We start from the raw sequence: 24,520 nt of genomic DNA, 5'->3' as shown, positions 1-24,520 counted from the left end.
CCACACAATACAGACCAATTACATGTCTTCCAACACTCTACAAATTATTGACATCCTGTATTGCAAACAAAATATACAAACATGTTGAAGAACACGACATTCTAACAGAACAACAAAAAGGTTGCCGTAGAAATCACAAGGGATGCAAAGAACAGTTACTCATAGATTCAGTCATTCTACGGCAAGCACACAAACAACACAGAAACATACACATGGCATATATAGACTACAGAAAAGCATTCGACAGTGTTCCACACAGTTGGCTGCTACATATTCTACACATGTACAAAATACATCCATCACTCATTGCATTCTTTCAAAACACTATGCAGCACTGGAGAACAACACTACATCTCAGGGTTCATAACACTTCCATACAAACAAACCAAATCTTTATTAGGCGAGGAATTTTTCAAGGAGATTCCTTGAGTCCTCTCTGGTTCTGCCTAGCCTTGAATCCATTATCCAACATGTTAAACAACACACAATATGGCTACAATATCAGGCATGAAAAAACAACACAGTATACACTGTCACATCTCATGTACATGGATGACATAAAACTTTATGCATCCACACAAAAACAACTTCATCAACTCCTACAAATCACACATTCATACACCAAGGACATACAAATGGAATTTGGCCTAGATAAATGCAAAACACTTCACATAGAAAAAGGAATCCTGAAGAAAGAAGATTTTGCACTTGGAAATGGAGACATTATTGAATCCATGGAAGAGGGCGAGTTCTACAAGTATTTAGGATTCCAACAGGCCAAACTAACAGAACATGCACAAATAAAGCAAAGATTAATTAAAGAATACCAAAGTAAGTTAAATGCTATTCTCAGAACACAGTTAAATGCAAAACACACAGTTAAAGCAATAAACACATATGTCATCCCAGTACTCACATATTCTTTTGGAGTTATACATTGGACTCACACAGATCTTGAGCAACTCCAAAGGAAAACAAGAACAACACTTACTAAGCATGAACAACATCATCCTAAATCCGCCACAGAAAGATTAACCCTTCCACGTAAAGATGGCGGACGTGGCCTGATTGACATAGTTAACCTTCACTACAAACAAATACAGTCACTGCGAGAGTTTTTCTACAAAAAACAAGAAATATCACAATTACATAAAGCAGTAACTCTAGCAGACTCGAATAACACACCATTAAACTTACACTCACATCATATGGACACAACACAACATATAAAAAGCATAGACACCATTAAGCAATCGTGGGCTCGAAAGGCACTCCATGGCAGGCATCCTTATGATCTGGCCCATGATTTTGTTGACAAAACTGCATCAAACAGCTGGTTAGCTCGGGGATGCCTCTTTGGGGAGACGGAAGGATTCATGATTGCCATACAGGATCAGGTCATAAACACTAAAAACTACAGAAAACACATACTCAAAGATGCAACACTCACAAATGACACATGCAGAAAATGTCACATCATGCCAGAAACTATACAACACATCACCTCTGGTTGCAAGCTCTTGGCACAAACAGATTATTTACACAGACATAATCAAGTAGCAAATATAATACACCAAGAGCTTGCAAGGAAACACAAATTAGTAGACATCCACGAACCATATTACAAATACATTCCACAGACAGTATTGGAAAACAACACGCACAAAATGTACTACGACAGAGCCATAATCACAGATAAAACAATTTACCACAACAGACCAGACATCACACTCATTGACAAACACAATAAAATCACATACATTATAGACATATCCATTCCAAACACTCACAATATACAAAACGCATGCACTGAAAAAATTAGCAAGTACACAGAACTCGGCCAGGAAATAAGGCATCTGTGGAGGATGGATAGGGTGCTTATTTTACCTGTTGTTCTCTCTTCTACAGGCGTCATACCACACACACTACACAAAAGCCTGGGCACATTATAATTGAATAGAAACACATACATCACACTACAGAAGGCCACTATATTGAATACATGTCATATTGTGAGAAAATTCCTGAATACAGACACACACACTGATACACTTCTTTAATTTCTGTTTTGGTTACTATGTCTTGACTTTGGTCCGGCATAGTACACAGCCACCGGTGTTAACCGAGTATATCTCACTTAACCCAACACAATAATAATAATAAGAGAATGAACCTTAGAGGATATGAACTTTGTGCAAATTTGAATTTCTTCTTTATTCATTACTGTTCTTTAAATATTCTTCTAAAATATTTTGTAGTCTTACAGTGTAATAATGTATAATTTAAACTTGAATTATCAACTAGGACATATCTATTATTAGGACTTATTATACTAGACTACTGGTTCTGCAAATTAAGTAAACAAAGTCTGTATTTATCACCACAGGTGATAAATACAGACTGTTGACGATTCAAGTTTAAATTATTAAGATAAGGACACAAAGGCATATAAATTAAAAAAAAAATGTAATAATGTAGTTTAGTATTTTAAAAAAGAATAAATTACTGTTTACTTTATAATTGTATGTATGCTAGACTGTGTTGTGAAAAATTGCAGAAAGCCTAATGGGGGCTCTTTTTAGAACGTTGCACGGAGACCCACTCGCATATAGTTACACACTGACAGTGAAGAAGAATGCTCTGCAGAAATGCAAACTTCAATTATGTCATACTTAATATCCTAATAAGTATACTTAGTTGTATACTGTATTTTATATTCTGTAATCGATTATATTTAGTTAATAAACATTTAATAGTTTAAAATTACAGTAAAACTTAAATATAGCATAAGATGTGAATCATTCAACCAATTTTTGTATTACAACTTTAGAATGAAAATATTCCATTCTTCTTCTTTAAATGTCTTCTCCTGTCAGGAGGTTGATGACCATTTCACACCACCATGATTATCTTGTGCTTCTCTTGAGCACTTTTCATATGTTAAGTATGTCCAATTCCTGATGTTGTTGAACCAGTTCATTCTTGGCCTACCCCTATTTCTTTGCTCTTCAATCATTCTCTCCAGTAATAGTTTTTGTAGACTTTGGTGTCGCAGTACATGCCCCAGATGACACACTTTTTTTTCCTTACTACTACTAGTAAGGTTCTTTTCTGATTTGCAGTTGCCAGGATATATTCATTTTTTCTTCTTGCCCTCCAAGGAACTCTCAGCATTCTTCAAATTATCCACATTTCAAATGCCTTTAATTTCTTTTCATTATTTGCATTCGTTGTCCAATTCTCTGCTCCATAAAGCAGGGTCGACCAAACATAACACTTTGCCAACAAGTGTTGACATCAAGGGAGATTAGTATACAAACAAGAGTTTACTAATCTCCCTTGATGTCAACACTTGTTTCATGTTTGTAAATGCAGTCCTTGCAATTACAACTCTTCCAATTTCCTTATCATTTCTTCTATCATCTGTAATGATATGTCCCAGATAGACATAACTTTTGACCTACTCCAGTTTACTGTTTCTGATTTTAATATTTACTTTTGGAGTTTCTCATTGGAAATGACCATAGTTTTGGTCTTTTTGCAGTTCAGTGTTAGTCCGAATTGATTGCTCAATTTTGATATTTCCTCTATCAGCATCATTAGATCCCATTCATTTTCTGCTAATAGCACAGTGTCATCAGCATACCTAAGATTATTGAAATTTCTGCCCCCTATGAGGCAGATTAGATCTTTTTTTAGATCTTTGACCTGATTGAAAATTCTTTCTGTATAAAGATTGAACAAAATAAGAGACAGTACACAACTCTGCCTTACTCCTTTTTGTATTGGGAAGCTTTGCGAAAATCCTTTGCCAGTCCTTATTGCAGCTCTCTGTTCCCAGTATAAATTGATAAGTAATCTGACATCCTTTCCATCATACCATTTTCTATTAGACATTTAATAAGGTAATCATGTTTCACGTTATCAAATGCCTTTGTATAGTCTATAAAACATAGATAAATATTTTTCTGTTTTTCCTTATATCTTTCAATAATAGTTTTCAGATTAAAAATAAAAAATACCTTCTTTTGTTACTTTATTCTCTTGGAAACCACTTTGTGTTTCACTTATGCCTTCATTCCATCTTCTTTTGTTTCTAATTAACAAGATATAAGTTAAAACCTTTACCAAATGACTAATTAGGCTTATGATTCTAAAATCCTCACACCTATTTGCTTTTGGTTTTTTGGGTATTGGAACAAATATAGACTGTTTGAAGTCTTCAGGAAGGTATCCCAGCTCATAGATGTCTTTGCATAACTTAGCTAGGGCTTTAATGCCTCCATCATCTAGAGCTTTGATCCATTCTGGCTCTATATTGTCTGGGCCAGCAGCCTTACTGGGTTTAAGTTTATCAATGACTTTTACAACTTCTCACTTGAGTATTGGTGGGCCTTCTAACTCCCTGGGAGATTCAATCTCTTCCCTGTCACCTTGGAATCATTCCTTTCTATATTCATACCACCTTTTCATTATTTTTTCTGTCTACAAGATTATTCTCCCATTTCTATATCATATGCCTTGTGCTTGAAAATTCTGTTTTTTAAAAGTTACTTCTCTGATTTTTTCATGGAGTTTTTATTTTATTTTCTTTATCCAAACTTTCAATTTCTTCACATTTTTTGTTAAGCCACTCTTCTTTAGCCTTTCTACACTCTCTTTTTATAGGTCTTGTTAAATTTTTATATCCTGATTTATTTTTCAAACTTTTCCTATTCTCCATCATATTTAGAATTTTATCAGTCATCCAAGGTTTGCTAATTTTCCTAATGTATTCTGAACATTTTATTAATGAAATGTTAATAAAATGTTTTAATAAGTCCACTTTGTTTTATTTTATAGATATAAATTTTACACCTACAGTTTGTCATTTTTGTGGAAAATAATTTCAATTAAACAACAAGATATTGATTTGTCTATTGGACCATATTTAAATTAAGCGGAAATCTTTATCACTATTCATTACTGTATTATCTTGTATGATAGTCAGTCAACCCTAGTAGTGATATAAAAGACATTGATGGCACAGCAGTATATTCAGGAAATCCTGCACCTTCATATGATGCCTTTCATTGCAGTGCTAAAAACAGCCATTTACTAGCAATATAATGTTCCATTGCACACAACTAGAATTTCTCAGGAATGAATTTGTTACATTGTTGCCTTTTCAGCAGAAGGGACACCAGTTTTGGCTATCTATGAGTTTGAGGGATCTGGAGTGGCAGTTGCAACATTTATTGCAAGAACAGCATAGGTGTCTGTATGCCTCTATAGTCAATTAAACTGTTGCATATATCCAAGAAAGAAAAAGTTCTACATGGTACTAAAGTTTCCTTTAAATTATACTATTGTTCCACAAGAAATTGACTCTCTTTTATGATATTGTAATTACTTGTGAACATTGCTCTTACATTGCCATAAAGTTTTTTTCAATTTAAATACAGTAGAGAGTCGTTTATCCGAACACTTTCCAGTCAGACTGTGTCATGCTGAATCAAACTTTTTTGATACTAGATTTACTTCTAAAGTATAATTTTTATGTTTTATATTTTTCAATATATTTATTTTGTTTGTACAAAATAAAGAAATAATTTTTAACGATACAATAGCCTTGATTATTATTATAAAAATTTTCATTAGGCTTAAAATCGACGAAAATTCAACACGAAGCAACACGCAACGGAGAAAAATTTGAACATCGGACAGGTTAATATATTTTTTCGTACATAATCGGTTATCCGAACAATCCCAGTCCCCAATTGATTCGGATAAACGACTCTCTACTGTACTTCCTTCTCAGTCCATAACTTTTATGTTAATGAATGTATTACAGTAGAGCATCGATTATCCGACTCAATTGGGGACTGGGGTTGGTCGGATAACTGAAAAAATGGATAACCAAAAAGTATGAAAAAATACATTATTAGTATAGTTTATTAGTATATCCCATGTAATTAGTATATCGCTATTAACCTACTTTGCATTGAATTTTCATCGATGTTAAGCCTAATAAAATTTTTTTTAAATAATAATTGTCGCTATTGTATTGTTAAAAATTATTTTTTTATTTTGCACAAAATAAATACAAGAATAAAGAAAAAATAGAAAATTAAGCCTGGTTTAAATACTAGCCTCCCTTTCATGGTCAAGCTAGTGTTGCCAGCTAAAACATGCAAATATTTAACAAAAATAATATTAAAGTAGCCAAGACAGCCAAATATTGTAGCGCCACATCACTAGCGGACATTTGAATTTGCCGACTAGAACATGGTCGGTTAACCAATGTGACAGTTGAATATTTCTTTTATTCCATTATATAATATTAGTGGATCATAGTTTTCAAACAGGATAAATAAAAAATCATATGTATTGAATTTCTCTTTTTCTTGTAGTCTACTTATGTTTCTTTTCATTCATTAATTTAGATTGTTTCAAATTTTAAGAATAAATAAACTTATTTATTCCTATGTTCTTATGACCATATTATGTTGATTCTATTTAGAATATTAGATTTTAATTCTTAGTTATAAATCAGACATGGGCAAATGCGGCTCTTTTTGAGTTACATGTGGCTCTTACTGAAAGTGTTAATTTCTGCTTAATTATTATTTTTACAGTTTTATTTCCACAATTTTGTGAAAATATTTTAATAAACATATTTTCACAAAATTTCAATATTTGTTTTATATTATATTTATATTATGTAATAAAATTGCGGTACAAAACTGCGGTATAGAATAAAAAAGTACAGAACTGCGGCTCCCGTGCATTTTGCAAAACCTACATTTCGGTTCCCACTGAACTTTTGCTTGCTCACCCCTGTTATAAATAATTATCATAAAACTAACTCATTGCCATATTTAAAACAGATTGCATTAATTTTATAATGTTTAAAATTTGAATAAATAAATTTTTTATAAAACAATACTTATTGATTCAATAATTTCTTACAAATGTTAATTGAGACTGTTAATAATTTTTTTTCAATATCTGAGAATATGAAAAAGTAAGCAAAAACATTAATAAAAATTTAATTAATTATACTAATTAAATTATTATTAATATAATTAAAAATATATTACAGGTACTGAATATGGCCCAACAGTCGAAACTGTGATTCATGATCCTGAAACTTTAATTCGGATGCCTGTTGGCTGTGGAGAACAGAACTTGATGTACATGGGTCCAACTTTGTACACATTGCGATTTTTAAAAGTTAAAGGAGATGTGACACCTGAACGAGAAGGGAAAATTTATAACTTTATTAGAGAAGGTAAAAAATTTTATAATTTAAAATTTTTCTATAAATCTATAAATTATTCTGTAATTTGTGCATATAGAAATTTTCAAAATGTTTGTATTTCTAATGCTCTTATGTGAGAAAATTGCTTGTTTTCATGTTTTTGAAACCCATGTCCTACTTCACTTATAAGAGCATGCATACTCTTATATATGCCAGCTTGTTTTTGTTTATAAGAGCACTGCAATGCTGTATCAATCTAAATTAATGTAAACATGCTGATACAGTAATTATTCAGTAACTTCTCTGTAGTAACTGTTATTAATAATAAAAAAGCCAAAATAAAATATGCTTCTGATACTATACAAATTTTCTATCCTATCTTTTAAATTATTCTATCTTCGCCTGAAGAAGAACTGTTTTAGGTTCGAAAACGTTAGCCAGACGCTTGTGGCTAAATGCCATTTGTATAATATATAGTTATATTTTATTTTAACTTAGAATATATTTTTCCTTCTCTTTCCTATTCATATTATCTTTACTTCCTGGAACCCTTCCCTGACCGGTGCTTAACGGCTTAACAATAATTGACCCCATTATGGACAATAGGACTGTACGCAGCCCTGAGGGGTAGAACCAAGACAAAGAGTCACTTTTGAGTCAGAGCTGAAGGAGGAAAGACGAGAACGAGAAAGCTCCCGAATACGTCTTCGAGACCACGTGGGTGAAGACAAAGAGAACTTTATGTGTAGTGAAAGTGTTGACTGTTTTTTTTTCTCGTGATTAAGAAGAGATTCGTCATCTACACCGTTATATGTACCGTTATGTGCACCTCATTGCATTAGCACCAAAATAGTTGGGTACCCATTCCTTTTTTTTTTCTTCTCCTATCAGTTATTTTATTGTCATAAATTCTTCTATCATTCTTCATTAGTTGTAATTAATTATAAGTTTAGAATTAAGGTCTATATACGTTTGTAATCGCCCTTTGTAAAATAATTATCTATGTATCGGAATAGTCGTCACGAGACCTGAGGCTTATATCATTATATTTTTGTCGGGTTCCGTACTAATACTACCTGTGTTGGAGATAGAGATATTATAGCTGGCATCCCACAACCCTTCCTGTATCTATATACGCGAATAAAAGATCCTGTTGTAAATATTTATACCAGTTTCTTTGTGTACCACATTCGCGATCTTCACAATGGCGTCCGCGACAGGATGCCAGTATTAATGGTCCAATTCGACTGTGAACTTATCTCTATCCTGACGGTGATTTATTCGGTCAGTAGCCCGATCTGTGACTTTGTATTATTTTTTGCTATTGTAAAAAGGTCTGTGGTATTATGGCGACCAACTGTCCTGTCGAGACAACTACATCAAACAATATGACCACATCCAATCCTCCTCTTGTGGTTACTGGGTTTCTGGGGATGATCCCCACGTTCTCGAACTCCCAGAATGACTCCGTTAACATCCAACAATTCTTTCAGACAGTGGAAAACATATCACGTCTGGCCGAGTGGAACGACGACGTTAAGATAGCTGTCCTCCAGGCAAAACTGAAAGGGGAACCCCTAAATACATTTTTTTGCCTCCTCGAACAATACCCAGGTTCATTTAACGATATTAAACGCGATCTTGTAAAATGTTTCGAAAGGAAGGCCCCTAAAGAAAGGAATGTAATCGATCAAATTATGAGCATTAGACAAGGTGTTAACGAGTCAGTTACGGACTATGTAATTCGCGTTAAAACGTTGTTCTCCAGGACAATTAAAGTAAATAACAATATGGCAACTTTGAGGGACAATGTTATCTTGGAAAGATTCGTGAAAGGACTGAGTAATCGAATCAAACCCAATGTTTTGAGGCGCAATCCTAAAACATTAGAGGAAGCGTTTGACTTCGCAGAAAACGAGGAGCAGATCGAGGCTGAGTGTAGTAATTCAGCTGACAAGAGGAACATCAACATCGCTTCCCAACATCCTCCTAACAATCAAGGTAGTGAAGAAGATATACCGGGAGAGGAAAAAGGGCACGAAATAGATCGTATAAGGAACCTGGAAGAGGAAGTTAAGTTGTTAGCTGATTCTGTAAACCGATTAATTCAAACGCAAAAAGGAAATACTAATCGTAGCGAGCGCCGTGCTTGCTTCATATGTGGTGAACATGACCATATCGCCCGGAATTGTCCTACCCGAAATAAGCGTAATTTATTTAAACTGAACAAGGAGTATGGTGAAGGTCAGGACCATACTCTCTATTCCGAAATTAATCTGACCCCTGATGTCATAATTTCCAAAAAGGGTTTACCCATAATTGAGGGCTCCAGTCTCGGAAGGAAGGTAAGGTTCTTAGTCGATACTGGTGCCGAAAATTCTTTATGTGATCTGACTATAGTTGAGGCCATTCCTAGAAGAATATTAGAGGGCCTGAGCATTGAGAGCGCTAATTTCGGGGTTAGGGGTATTAGCGGTGCGGTGAATAGTTGCGAATACCTCCTTCATACTAAAATAAAATTCTTGTGTATTACTTGCCCTATAGATATCGCTTATATAAGGTTTCCTGAGAACTTGGAGTATGAAGGCATATTGGGGGTTGACATTATATCTAAACTCCCTGAACTACTGGAAAGGGTTAACGATGCTTTTAGGAAGGAGTCCTCCCAACGATTAAACACCTCTAGTAACTCACTGAACTGTTCCAACTCTGTATCTGTTAAATTACCAAATTTAGAAGGGCTTACCGAAGATGTTAGAACCAAAATTATTGACATATTTAAGAAACATCCCCACTGCTTCGCTTCCGATATATCTGAGTTAAAAGGCACGAAAGATTTTGAACATCTACCCATTATCGAGACCCCAGTCCCCATAAACGTCCGTCAATATAGGATCCCAGAATGCTATTTAAAGGAGCTCAAAAGGTTAATATCCTCTTATGTCGAAGCAGGGATCATTGAGGAAAGCACTTCAGAATGGAACTCCCCAATCCATGTCGTGGAGAAAGATAACGGGGAATTGCGTATGACTCTAGATTTGAGACGTATCAATGAAGTAACTCGCCCCCAGGAATTTCCCCTGTCCAGAGTGGATGAAATTCTTAGCAAGCTTCATGGCAACCAATACTTCTCTGTCCTCGACCTAAAATCTGGTTACTTTCAGATCCCCCTTCACCCCTCTGCGAGGCCTATATTTGCTTTTTCCACTCCCTGGGGAAAGTATCAAATGTGCCGTTTACCCCAGGGAGCAAAAAACAGCGGCCGGTATTTTCAGTATGTTATGACTAAGCTCCTCGGCCAATTTATTGGAATAAATTGCTTCGTCTTTCAAGATGACGTCGTCCTTTTTTCAAAAACTATTGAAGAACACCTTACCCTTATTGATAAGATATTAAGCATCTTGGACTGCGCTAATTTGAAATTACACCCCAGTAAAAGCAAATTCATATTAGAAGAGGTCTCGTACTTAGGTCACATAATTAGACGTGACGGCATCCTCCCTGACAAAAAAAATGTAAGTGCCATTCTTAATGTCAACCCACCTGTAAATGTAAAGGGAGTTAGGAGTTTCCTGGGGATGGTTGGGTTTTTCCGCGCCTTCATTCCAAATTTCGCAGAGATCGCAACACCCCTTACCAATTTAACTAAGAAGGGTATAAAGTTCAAATGGGATGATCATTGTGACAATAGCTTTCAAAAATTCAAACTTTTATTAACTCAACCCCCTGTTCTTGTTCACCCTGATTTCTCTGAACCCTTCCATATATATACCGACGCCTCGGAGCTATGTGCTGGCGCTGTTCTGGGACAGATGAGAATAAAAAAATTTGCCCCGATCGGTTACTTCGGCAAAAAGTTTCATGGGGCAGAGCTCAGATATTCGACAATTGAAAAGGAGTGTCTGTCCATTATACTAGCCCTACGACATTTTAAACCAATCATCCTAGGCCATGAAGTAAATATTTATTCCGACCACAAGCCGTTAACTTATATCAAAACAATGCAAAATCACAACAAGAGATTGATGCGTTGGTCAATCGAATTATCTGATTATAGTTATAATATATGTCATATCAAGGGAAATTTAAACCCGGTTGCTGACTGGCTTTCGCGCCCTGAGATTCCCATTGGAGAGTTTGGATATACACAAGATTGTAATGTGAGCGCTAAGGATCGTAGTTTCTGGGAGAGGGTCGTCGAGTCTCAGGATCAGGATAAGTTTTTCTCTAAAATGAAGGAGAATCTAAAAAAAATTTGTACACTCGAACCCGTGGATTCTTTCGATGGCATCCAACCTGAATTTCAGTTAGAAGGCAACGTATTGGTTCACGTTAAGCCTGATCAATACAGGTTACGTCATTGGAGGCGACCTTGTGTCGGCCCTAATATGGTTAGCGAAGTTATTAAGGCCTTTCATAACTCGGATGTCGCAGGTCATTTTGGTGTAGAGCGAACTGCCAACCTAATTGATCGCCATTATTATATCCGTAATGTTCGCACTTTAGTCCGCCATTTTATTCAAGAGTGTATAACCTGTCAAAAATTTAATTTGCATCGGCATCGTGCCCCTTTTCAACAGACTGAAACGGCAGAGTTTCCCTTCCAAAAAGTAGCCATTGATATCGTTGGCCCCCTTCGTGTGACTCCACAGGGGAATAGGTACCTCTTCACTATCATCGACATATTTACTAGGTACGCAGAGGTGGTCCCTATAAAGGATCAATCAGCCCAATCTATTAGTGACGCTATATTCAATCACATTGTGTGCCGTTACGGTTGCCCAGAGGTCATCATATCCGATAGGGGCAGTAATTTCACTTCTAGGATTTTCCGTGAGACTTGTGAGCTTTTGCACACCAAGCATAACATGACGACTGCTTATCGTCCATGCTCAAATTCGGTGTGTGAGAGGTTCAACAAGTCCATTTGTAGCGTCATCTCCCGCATATCGGGCGGCAACAATAAGGATTGGGACTTATTCGTTAACCCTGCGACCTTTGCCTATAATAATACAACTCACGCTTCCACTAGAGAGGCTCCGTCCTTCCTCTTATATGGCTACGACCCCCGGTTACCTTGGACCTTCCCTAGTAATGATACTATGATCAATGGGGATGAAAACCAGAAAAACAAATGGATTGACCGTTTGAATATTATACGTGACAACGCTTTCGCGTATGGCAAGCAAAAGAATTCCCTTAATAGAGAACGCATAAATTATGGCCGTAGTTATAGCACCTGGGCAGCAGGACAGAGGGTATGGTTGTTGAGAAAAAGCACTACAAAGAAACATGGAAAGTTCTCTCCCAAATACTTGGGACCTTTTAGAATTTCTCGTATCTTAGGACCCGTCACAGTTGAACTAGAGGGTAACGCGCGCCGTGAAAAGTTTGCTGTCCATTCGGACAGGTTGAAACCATGTTTTTTTCCTGTAAAGTCACATAATTTGAAAAGAAATGACAAGACAACCCCTCTTGTTAGTGACGTAGAGGATAGTGAGACAGAGGACTACGATGTTCCTTTGGCCTACCTCCGGTATACTCCAACCGCTCCAGTTCAAGATCACCAGCAAAAAGAACAATCTGAAGATACAACTTTGGACGATTATCAACACCTTTGTAAGGGAGGTAGTGACAAGCCTGGCCCCACCCACAGTTACCATCTTCGTAACAAAAAAGTCGATTACCGGAGGTTACACTACGGTAACTGACTGTTTCGTGGGGGGCATATGTGGCTAAATGCCATTTGTATAATATATAGTTATATTTTATTTTAACTTAGAATATATTTTTCCTTCTCTTTCCTATTCATATTATCTTTACTTCCTGGAACCCTTCCCTGACCGGTGCTTAACGGCTTAACAATAATTGACCCCATTATGGACAATAGGACTGTACGCAGCCCTGAGGGGTAGAACCAAGACAAAGAGTCACTTTTGAGTCAGAGCTGAAGGAGGAAAGACGAGAACGAGAAAGCTCCCGAATACGTCTTCGAGACCACGTGGGTGAAGACAAAGAGAACTTTATGTGTAGTGAAAGTGTTGACTGTTTTTTTTTCTCGTGATTAAGAAGAGATTCGTCATCTACACCGTTATATGTACCGTTATGTGCACCTCATTGCATTAGCACCAAAATAGTTGGGTACCCATTCTTTTTTTTTTCTTCTCCTATCAGTTATTTTATTGTCATAAATTCTTCTATCATTCTTCATTAGTTGTAATTAATTATAAGTTTAGAATTAAGGTCTATATACGTTTGTAATCGCCCTTTGTAAAATAATTATCTATGTATCGGAATAGTCGTCACGAGACCTGAGGCTTATATCATTATATTTTTGTCGGGTTCCGTACTAATACTACCTGTGTTGGAGATAGAGATATTATAGCTGGCATCCCACAACCCTTCCTGTATCTATATACGCGAATAAAAGATCCTGTTGTAAATATTTATACCAGTTTCTTTGTGTACCACATTCGCGATCTTCACACGCTCATAAGAAGATTTACACCGGTAACAGGTTCGTTTTTTGAAGTTATAGGTATACAAATTTTTTTAAACATTGAGATTTTTAGATATTTTGTGGAAATGTAGTGCTGATTTTGCTCCATCTATAAAAGCATGCTCTTATATGCAGTATGGGCATTATAAATATGAATAAATTAGGTATCATTTTGCTATTGGACTAGACAATTTATTGATTTAAAAAGTACAGGGTGATTCCTTTGGGAACACTCCCGCACCTGGAAATACATGGTGAACCCCCATAGTTTTAATCTATTCTGAAAAAAAACATTTGTTCAGGTGTATGAATGAAATATATTAGAGAATGTACGTCAATATTCCACTTTTCATGTGCATATGCTTGAAAGGACTGCTGCTGCCTTGTGGTGATGATCTGGATCTCTGTTACCATATGGTCTAGATTAGTGTTTTTCAGCCATTGGTCTGCAAAATGTTTTACTGGTCCGCAGAAAAATATTTGATCACACTAATACTGGTGCAGTTGATTATGAGTGACATTTAAAAAGTAATCTAAAATTACTGTATATATTTTGTTACATACAGTAAATCTAGATTAGCATAGATAAGTAATAAATAAGCATAATTCATAGATTCATATAATTATTGGTCCACATAAAATTATCCATAATTTTACTGGTCCATGATGAAAAAAAGGTTGAGAAATACTACTCTAGATCATTGGACTGGTTGTTGCAATCCCATTTCTTTGACCCATTTCTTACTTCCTTTGAACTCTTCCTTTGTGGGATTGTCGAGGTGTTAGAATACGTGAGTGTGCTTGACCTACGAAATGACAGGATACACAGCTAAAACAAAGCTTTATTTTTATTTTTATAGATAAAACTCAACAATATTAACAAACTCTTTTCTCTTTCTCATGTGATGATATGCAGGATTCTTTTAGAACTCCAACTCCGGACCTCGCACACGTGTAAACTAGGAACGACGGCACACAACACTTGGTGTCACACAAAAGAGACACGACCTAAGATAATGGGTTACAATGGGATATTTCCCAAAATATTATAACAAAGACTTAAAACTAACTTACAAACTATAGATAGAGGAAAAAGGAGATAAAATAGATAATTAGGAGTATAGAAAGGAAAATATAGGGGTACCCAGGATATCGTATGTCTTTGAGGTTTTTGGATCAGGGAACTACGCTCAAGTTGTTGGCTAGTATATTTCTTCTTGGAAAAGAAGAAATACACTAGCCAATTAATAATTTACAATTTTGTTTCAGAGGGAATGCTTATACTTCATGATACAATGAACATAAAAAATTGAATAATTATTAACAAAACACAAATTAAACCAAACTCTAGTAAGGAATATGTAAAATTTACTGAGAAATAAAATAGAATGTAACATCAAACATCAATCTTTAATATTCCGAGAATATTCAAAGAGTTCCTTGTATTCGATCTTAGCACATGGAGTGCATTCTTTACGCTCTGAGACGATCCCAGTTCTGTCTCCATTCCACTAAATGAACGATTCAGATCTCTTGTCTTGCAGTCTGCTCGCTCTGAACTCCTTACCAAGAATGACTGTTATTCCCCTATCTACGTGCCTCGGGATTTTTGCTCTCTATTGCCTTTTTCTTTAGTTCCTGGAACAGGTCTGCCCCACCCATAAGGAAAGTGAAGAATCAAAAGATCGAGAAACAGGAAATAAAGAACAAAAGATTGAGTAATTAATATTAGGCTTACAACTATCGCATATATACAAAATTATGGTGTACCACCACAGAGGATCATATGTATGCTACAAAAGTGCCAGACATTATATATTTCTAATATTTCAAGGTGCTTGAGGAATGGAAGTTCTCTGGCTGAATGTAGAAGTTGGGCCTTGTGCAAGTGTACTTGGATCTAATGTTCTGTGGCTAGGAGGGCTAAGAAAGGGAAGAAGGAAGAAGGTCTTTTCTTTATGTCTATCATGAGTTCAGCCAGACTGGTGGTGAAGGACAGAGCTTGACATATTCTTGACAGATTTTCCCTGAAAAATTTGCAGGATTGCTCACTCAGATTTGATTTCATGTTTCTTGTAGCAGCATGCTGTTCCCTTAACCTCCTCAATCATCCAGCTATCTTAATGCATTAGTTTAAAAGAAAATTTTTATCTCAAAATGTTGTTTCTGTAGAAATGCACATTCCACCAGGAATAAAACACTGCTATAATAAGTTCTTTTGAGTCCTCCAGATATCATAATAAGCATTAGTTCTAATTTTTACTGCCAGGGATGCTATTTTTACAACTTTCAACTATACCATTAGATTCTTTGTAGGTCTCTTTCTAGTTTTCATAGAGCTACAGATGTACAGACACAAGATAATAACTTTAGAAAATATAACTAAACTAGCAGGTAGGCCTGGTGTTGCTCGGGCAAAAGTAACGATAGCGGAGATTGAGATTATTATGTTATAGTCACAAAAGAAAAAGAGTAATTTCATCAATGAACTAAGTATTTCTAAAGAAAGGTCAAATTTGAAAATCGAATGTTCTAATATTGTTCGATTTTCACGACATGTTCTGATTATATCGTTCGATTTTCATCGAATGTTCTAAAGAAGAAAGGTCGAGAAAAACCGAACTAATCTGTTTAAATTTGAAAATCAAATGTTCTAACATATTACTCTTTTTCTTTTTTTTTTTTTTCCAGAGCCTGTAAATCTTGCCTGTCACTTTCTCTTGTTCTCCATTGTTACTTAACACTTCCATTGTTACTTAACACTATCACTGTTGCTTAACACTTTGGTACTTAAATTTGGTACCCTAACTGTGTACCAAATTTCAACTTTTAACTCCTAACCATTTTAGCGAAAATTAAGATTATTACATTACAGTCAATCTTACCCGTTTTCACAGAATGCAAGAATTGGGTCCCCCTGTTTCCAGACTAATTACAGAATTTTTAGATGGGTCTAAAAATATGTTCAATTTCCCGCAAAGATAAAAAACTGCATCTGTGTCTTGCACATCGCTTTCTCGTCCATCCAATTCCATTGTTACTTGACACTTCCATTGTTACTTAACACTTCCATTGTTGATGGAAGTGTTAAGCCTTAATCCTGTCCCTCTCTTCCGTGGGGAGGTATTTCGAAAAATCCCTTCTTAGTGTGCATTCTTGTGACGTACCCTGTGTACCAAATTTTAACTTTCAACTCCTAACTGTTTGGGCTCTGCGCTGATTATTATTATTATTATCAACTCGTTTTGATTATATATGTAGATTAATTTTAAAAATCACTTATACCAAAAAGTAAGATAAAACATTTTTAATAAGTCTATTCATTGAACAATGAGATAAGAAAAGAAATTAAACACATCATATTAAAAGACCCTCTTAGAATCCATGGCATGGAGAAAATGAAAAAATATATATATATATATATATTTTTTTTATAAATTATATATATATATAATATGTATTATTTAATATGTAAAATTTTGAATTCAAACATGGTTGCTATATAAATGCATATTTCATGAATAAAAAGCAATAAACAATAGAGATAGCAATGTACAGACAAAATGTATTTTATTATCATATTTCTGCACATTTAAGAGTGCACACACAAAATTCACATTTAATTTCTGCTCTTATAGATGTAGCAAAATTGGCACTAGGCCTATATTCCATAAAGTACTGAAAATAAAACTTACTATTTTTTAAAACTTTTATTATATTGGAAGCATTTTATTATTTGGCTTTTTATTTTTATCAATGTATGGTTATTATATCAGTACAAGTACATTTAATTTACATTGACATGACAGTGCATTGCTCATTGCTCTTATAAGTGAAGAAAGACATGTTTCAACAAACATGAAAAAAAGTGATTTTAACATAAAATCATGCTCTTATTTGTGCAAAAATATGGTTATATTCATCAGATGATATCATTATTTTTATTATAAAAACAATAATATATTGATTGTTATGTTATAATTATGTTTTTATTCATCTGTACACTTTTTACATTTTTGAATTTTAGGTTATAATCGTCAACTTACTTATAGAAAAGAAGATGGTTCTTATGGTGCTTGGATTCAAACACCATCCAGTACTTGGTAAGTAATTCCAATAATATCTAAAATGATTAAAAATTTTATTTGTAACAACAACTAATAAAGAAATTGCAAATGTTAAATTCTTCTAAGTGAACATTATTTGTATAAAGGGATGTTAAAGTGAAAATGAACTCATATTTATTGAACTAGTATCAATTATACCAACTATAATTTAATCTTTTAGAATAGATTTAATTTTTGATTGAGAAAATAGATAATTCTTTGTGAATTCAAAAGATATAGTTTTGATTTCTACTCAAAACAAGTTTTCATATGGTATTTTTAAATTCAAATAAGAGTAGAAACAAATAAGAAAATATTTAAAAACTCTACATAGTGTAACATTATATTTTCATTTGTTTATTATTCCTTTCAAAATTTTCTTCTCATTTGTTTTAAACTACATTATTTTGAATTTAAGAAAACTCTCACTTTTGAAAAGGAAACTTTTCAGAGAAAGTAAATATAATTTAAAAGAACTTATTAAAGAAAACTACAGTATGAAGAAATTCTATTACACAGATAAAATATACTGGTTTTGAAGTCATGTTTTTTAGGAATATTGTGAGACTACTTTTTGTGGCATGATCTTCAGTGGATGAGTCTACATGCATCTTTTTTCTATCTGTTTAACTGTAGAAACTTTATTTTGAATATTTCTATTTCTTACATTGTTTGTATACAGTTTATGCTTGCTTGCTTCTCCAAAAATGATTATAGTATCTTGAATTTCAATTTGGAAACATGCAAAAATACATCTTAAATTGGAAGTAAGTTATAACATGGTATTTCATATATTGAGCAACAGTGGCTCAGGTAATATGATATTTAAATATGGGCTGGATTTTTTCCTCTTTGTTCTGAATATACAGAGACAAATAGACACCCTGAATGTCAGCAAATGAATGGGGCAATATTAACTCTGAAAAACACATTGCCACATTCATCTTCCAATATTCTCCGATGGGCCAATAGACAAAACATCCATTCTGTTTATGGAAAATGGCGCTCTATGTCACACTGCCAAAAAGACCCAGAATTGGCTGACATCACAAGGCACCCTCAAGCTTTCATGGGCCAGTCAGTCACCCAACACAAATCTCAATGAACATGTCTGGAATCTATTGAATTGTGCACTGTGATGATGTTAATAAAAACCCATTTCCCATCGAGAACTTTTAGATTGTTTGAGTGCTGAGTGAACCAATATTCTACAGGCCAAGATAGCAAAACTCATTGATTCCATGCCCAACCATGTTAAGGCTTTGTGGTTTTAGTATGCATATGTTGCATTTGTATCATATGGATATAGTGAAATAAAAGACAGTGTCTGAAAATAAGGGTGTCTATTTACTTATGAGTTGTTCTATATGCTACTCTTCAAATCATTTGCAGATATGTGTTTAAATAAAAAACTGAGTAGGAAGTAAAGTGGTCAAAGTGTAATATTATTTGCATCACTATTTTTAGTTAACCTCTAACTCAGTTTTCTAGCATTGGACTACTAGCATGCATATCTTGTCCTGTTACAATAAAGAATGATTGAGAGCTTTCTTAACATCTGGATTTTTACCTTACTCCTTCCATTTTGGATGCTTATTGTTCGTATCATAATGCCCATTCTTCTTACAGTTTATTTGCCATTATAACACATGTATGAGTGACACTAGTTATACACCAACTGGCAATATTTGGTGTGTTCAACAGAAAATATTACTGTTAGTGAACAGTTGGCTTTTGATTTGTTCAAGGAAATTTTATTTGTTAAGTTTCTCCATAACATCTTAGCCAGGAATCTGGATTTTTACAAAATTAATTTCAAAAATAAAAACAGAAGCTATTGCATTGAATACATCTCCTTTTTAATAAGTTGGCCTAAACATCTTACATCTGTAGTGATCACAAACATTCTGACTATACTGTCTGAATATGCATGTGTTTGTTACTAAGTGAATGACTTAATAATGCCTCCATTTTATACATGAAAAGAGCATATCATTTAGCAGTCACCATCTCAATTAAATGGCATGGTATTCCAAATAAACTGAAACAAATTCTGATGTTGTTTTATTTGATTTTGGTTTCTAAAAGTTATTCCAAATAAATTGCTGCTCTGATTAACTGATGGCCTATTAACAGGATATATATATAAATAGAATGATCAAAAAGTAATAGAAAAATGATTTTATTGCAGAAGTGGAAACACAAGACTTATCTGCAAGAATATGCTATCTTACAACAAAATAACTCATTATGTTTTATCATTATGAGTAAGAAGCTTGCTAAACTCAGTCTCAAAAAAATTCCTCTCCCTGTTGTGGTTCATCATTGTGAACAATATAATGTATTTCCAGGCCAAACTTAAAAGCAATTTTCTACAAGTTGATCTTCCTATTGTCTTAGATTGGTTTGTCATTTCTTGTGACATTGACTTTTGTTGTTGAGCATCTTGGACACCCATCAAACCTTTCATCACCCATATATTTTTATCTACTTACAAATCTTCAACACCATTGTATGAGTTGACATTGTCCTAAAATATCTCAATGAGCTTCCAGTGATCATTACTGTTATGGTTAGGGTTTTACCATTAACTCTGGTTTCGATATCGGTAATTCATCCATTCACAGTGCAGAATAGGGTGACAAATTATACGTACCAGCAATGTCTTCAGAAAAAACTATATTGAAGTTATTTACACAGATCACAAGCAGTTGTGAACTTTACAGACTGCACAGAGGGAGAGAAAAAACAATTTAAATGGGGATTTTTCATTTTAAAAAGCAGGGTTCAGATCTCACGCTCTTCTCACGAGCACTATCTTTGAGGAGTTGTTAAACATGGAGGTCTAACAATTACAACCTGCCATAAAATCCAATGCATTTCTTTTTTTCAATTTTATTATATTCTTTTCCAGCCTTGGAAGCCATTGAATGTGCTGGAAATGATACTCTAAATATTATATATCACATTTATAATCATTTAGAGTTTATGTGTTAGTAAAATTTGTATTAAAAAATGTAAAATAGCTGAAAAGTAATTAATTGCCAGGCACTGCAATATGTTTTATTGTGTTGTTAAGCAACTGTAAATAAATTGAAAGTAAGAGTATCCCAAACAGGCATGTAAATAGAAATAATTGTTGTTAGTTCATAACAATTATTACTATTAATATGTCATAATTACATGATTTGGAACTGCCTTTTATTGTCTTAAATAAAATTCTGTTTTATTTGTGTACCATAAAATTTACTTTAAAAAAATATATTTTATTTTATTTGTAATATTATTCAATTAAAAGTGTTTTTTTTTATAGGTTAACAGCATTTACAATGAAAATATTTTGTCAAGCCAATAAATTTATTTTTGTTGATGAAAATGTTATTTGTAGTGGAATTAAATGGTTAATTTCGCATCAGAAAGATGATGGTGCATTTGAAGATGCTCATCCAGTTTATCACTATGATATGACGGTAAAAATTTTCATAAGTTAATATATATATAAATATTATCTTTTGTTTTTAAATTAATGCTTAATACAGAATCTTTTCTGACAGAACAAATATTTCATTATAATGTGGTGTTCTAATAAGGTTTTGGTTTATGTTTATGATATTTCAGAAATTTTTTTATGTACAAAGGCTCATATTTTTTTGAGTGATAACTAATAGCATTTTATAAGCTTTAAATTCATATTTATTACCTCTGTTTATACACAAAATATGTTCCTTTTTATTTTGAGGTCAATCTGTGCTTTCTTTTCTCCATTGCATAGAGTAGGGATTTCCTAAGTGTGCTCCACGACACTGTAAGGAGTAAACAAGGGCGCCACAAGAGCTTTGAAACTAATGGAACTTTCTCTCTAGACTAGATCATTCCGTAGCTTGTAGAACTTTCTAGAAAACTTATATAGCATACTATTAAACATTGTCGAAGTTCTAAGTAGGTGGTCCAGCTAGTATAAATAAGGCATCACTTCGGCGAACCAGTTCAGTTCCTAAATAACAATCGAAGAGTAAGCGATTTTAAGACGCCTGCTACCAGAGGAGCACCCACTTTGTTTCAGTGTGTAGCTTTGTATTTTTGTATAGTCGTAGGAAAATGGAAACATTTTTATTAAATAGGCAAGTCAACAGTTCAAGTGAGAGTGATCAAACATCAACATGTTGTGGGGTAGCAAAGAAATGGAAATATCATAAATACAATGATAACTATTTGAATTTTGGCTTTACTTCAGTAGAAGTAAACAATGAAGAGAGTCTGCAGTGTGTACTCTGTTTAAAAGTTCTAGTGCCCAAGTAGATGCTCCCAAGTAAGCTAAAGCAACATCTTGAGACCAATCACTCTAACATGGTTGAAAAATCTTGCAAATTCTTTAGTAGAATGTTGCAAGATTTACAAAAGGAAAAAAGTGTGTTTACTAAACAAACCTCAGTACCAAGCAATGCACTGCTAGCATCTTTTAAGGTCTCATACAGAGTGATGAAGTGCAAAAAACCTCACACCATCACAGAAGAGCTTATTATACTGGCTTCTCATGGTTAATATTATGCTGGGAGAATCGACATAAAAATTAATTTCAAAGGTACCTTTGTCAAACAACCCTGTTAGTCGAAGAATCTATCATATAGCTCTGGATCTTAATGACAAATTAATAGAGAAAATGAAAGGCAGGGAATTTGGTCTGCAACTTCAACTCAAATAAAAATCAAAATATTTATTTGTATTAGGCCATTGACCTGTTACATCAGAGTGCTATAATAGCATAATCACAATGTATAACCTTATCAGTATAGTATACAGCAATATTTAATTAAGATTTCATTATCTTGAGTATACATTTCTTTTATGTATATCTAGTTTGTATATCGATTAGTTTAGATTAATTAATTACCAAAGAAAATTTTTGCAAAATTATACAGTTTGTATAAGGTAGCAGTATTTGCTGAATGGAAAAACAGATACATCTTATTTTCCTCCACAAGATAATTTAAATTTTAATTTTTGTCCCCTCTTACACTCACAAAACATATGAAATTTGGTCAATATTTCTTTACATCTTGGACAGGACATTTTAGAAAAATCATAAATTTTATTATTGATCATAATCATCTTCTTACTCAGAAGGAGGATTAAGTTGGATGAAAAATTTTTTGATTACAACAGGGATACTTGTGAACATATAATTATAAATAAATGGGTATTCCAAGATAATACTATACCACTTAGGTCTTTTTCGATTGTACATTTCTTCAATATCTTGTGACAATGAAATTTCCAATGAATTTTGAATCCATTGAGATTTAAGTAATTTGCTAATTTCGGATTTTTCCAAGGGTGGACCTATAGAGATACCATAGTTATTAACAATACATTTTATTTGGTCCACCAAAGATATTCTCTGCAAATCTAGACAGGATTTTTTATATAACAGAATCAACAATTTAGTAGTTAAATTTCTGCAATCTCTAATTATGAATAGAAATTTAATAAATCTTTTTATAAAGAAAGGAGTTAGTTTAAATCTGTTAAGTTCTAATCTGAGTGCATATCCAGGAATGTTATAATCTAGTGTAAAAATTTTACGGATAAACTGGTTTTGTATTATATCAAATTTTTTGTAACTTGTAAGGCCCCAAACTGATGAGGCATACTCTATAGCATTGATGATAATCAAATTAAATAATTTAAAGTGCACAGTTATATTCTTAAATTTAATTTTAGTAAACAATTTCACTATATTATTGATCAACACTTTGGATTTGGCCTTAATACTTTTATATTGTTTTTTGAAAGATAAAGTTGGAGTTAAAATTATTCCTAAGAACTTTATTTCCTGTACTATCTTGAATTGTTCATCGTTCAGGTAAAAAGATGAACTTTTCTTAGAGAGTCTAGGTCCATTTCAAAATATCATTATAGAAGATTTATGTGGGTTAATTTTTAATTTTAATTTGTTGAAGTAATCATGCACTGATTCAATTTTCCTACAAAGAGCTACGGCTGTCGGAGCAACTATTACAACATCGTCAGCATATGATATAGAGTGAACGATTTGTCCATCAACAATGAAACCATCATCATCTCACTTGAAACATTCATTTATGTCAAACGTAAAAAAGTTAAATAGATGAGGGGACCAGTAATAGGGTCGCCTCGTAATAATCCTCTCTCCATGTCTATCAATGGCCACTTGGTGTTATCTTGTTTGACACTTAGTTCATATCGGCCAAATACAGTCTGCAACTTGATGAGGCTACTGACAGTAACAAACATGCACACCTTATTTGTTATGCATGCTTGAATGATAATATTATCACTGAAGACCTCCTGTTCTGCAAAAGCATCATTGGAAGAACAAAGGCTCAAGACTTATTTGAGATGCTTGGCAAGCTTATAACCGAAAATGATTTGGATTGGGAAAAGTGCATCGGTATATGTTCTGATGGAGCTTGATCAATGTCTGGTCTAGGGATTGCAATCCAGCAGTGTTTTCAATCCAGCTGGATTTTTGCTGGATTGAAATCATTCCAGCTGGATCCAGCATGGATGTATTTTTGGTGCAATAAAGTGCTATCTGCTCTATCTATCCACCCAGAAATTTATGGTTTTTTTAAAGAAATAAGACATTTTTTAAAAATACTTAAGAAGCTTTTATTATTTAGACTGGTCACT

General features: G+C 33.8%; 1 protein-coding gene across 1 annotated transcript in view; it reads left to right on the top strand.

Annotated features, from left to right (window-relative positions):
• Positions 1-24,520, top strand: part of LOC136984876 (complement C3-like) — a gene marked incomplete at its 3' end in the record, with an annotated part of 129,500 nt that overhangs the window by 72,642 nt on the left and 32,338 nt on the right. The window contains 3 exon segments of the mRNA XM_067282017.1: positions 7,085-7,273; positions 17,770-17,845; positions 21,162-21,318. Coding sequence (XP_067138118.1) covers positions 7,085-7,273; positions 17,770-17,845; positions 21,162-21,318 — 422 coding nt within the window.

This window comes from Centruroides vittatus, unplaced genomic scaffold (assembly GCF_030686945.1).
Source record: "Centruroides vittatus isolate TY-2023 unplaced genomic scaffold, ASM3068694v2 contig_936, whole genome shotgun sequence".
NCBI classification, from domain to species: domain Eukaryota; kingdom Metazoa; phylum Arthropoda; class Arachnida; order Scorpiones; family Buthidae; genus Centruroides; species Centruroides vittatus.
The sequence above is the reverse complement of the archived record's forward strand: the minus strand, read 5'-3'. Positions and strand labels throughout refer to the sequence as shown.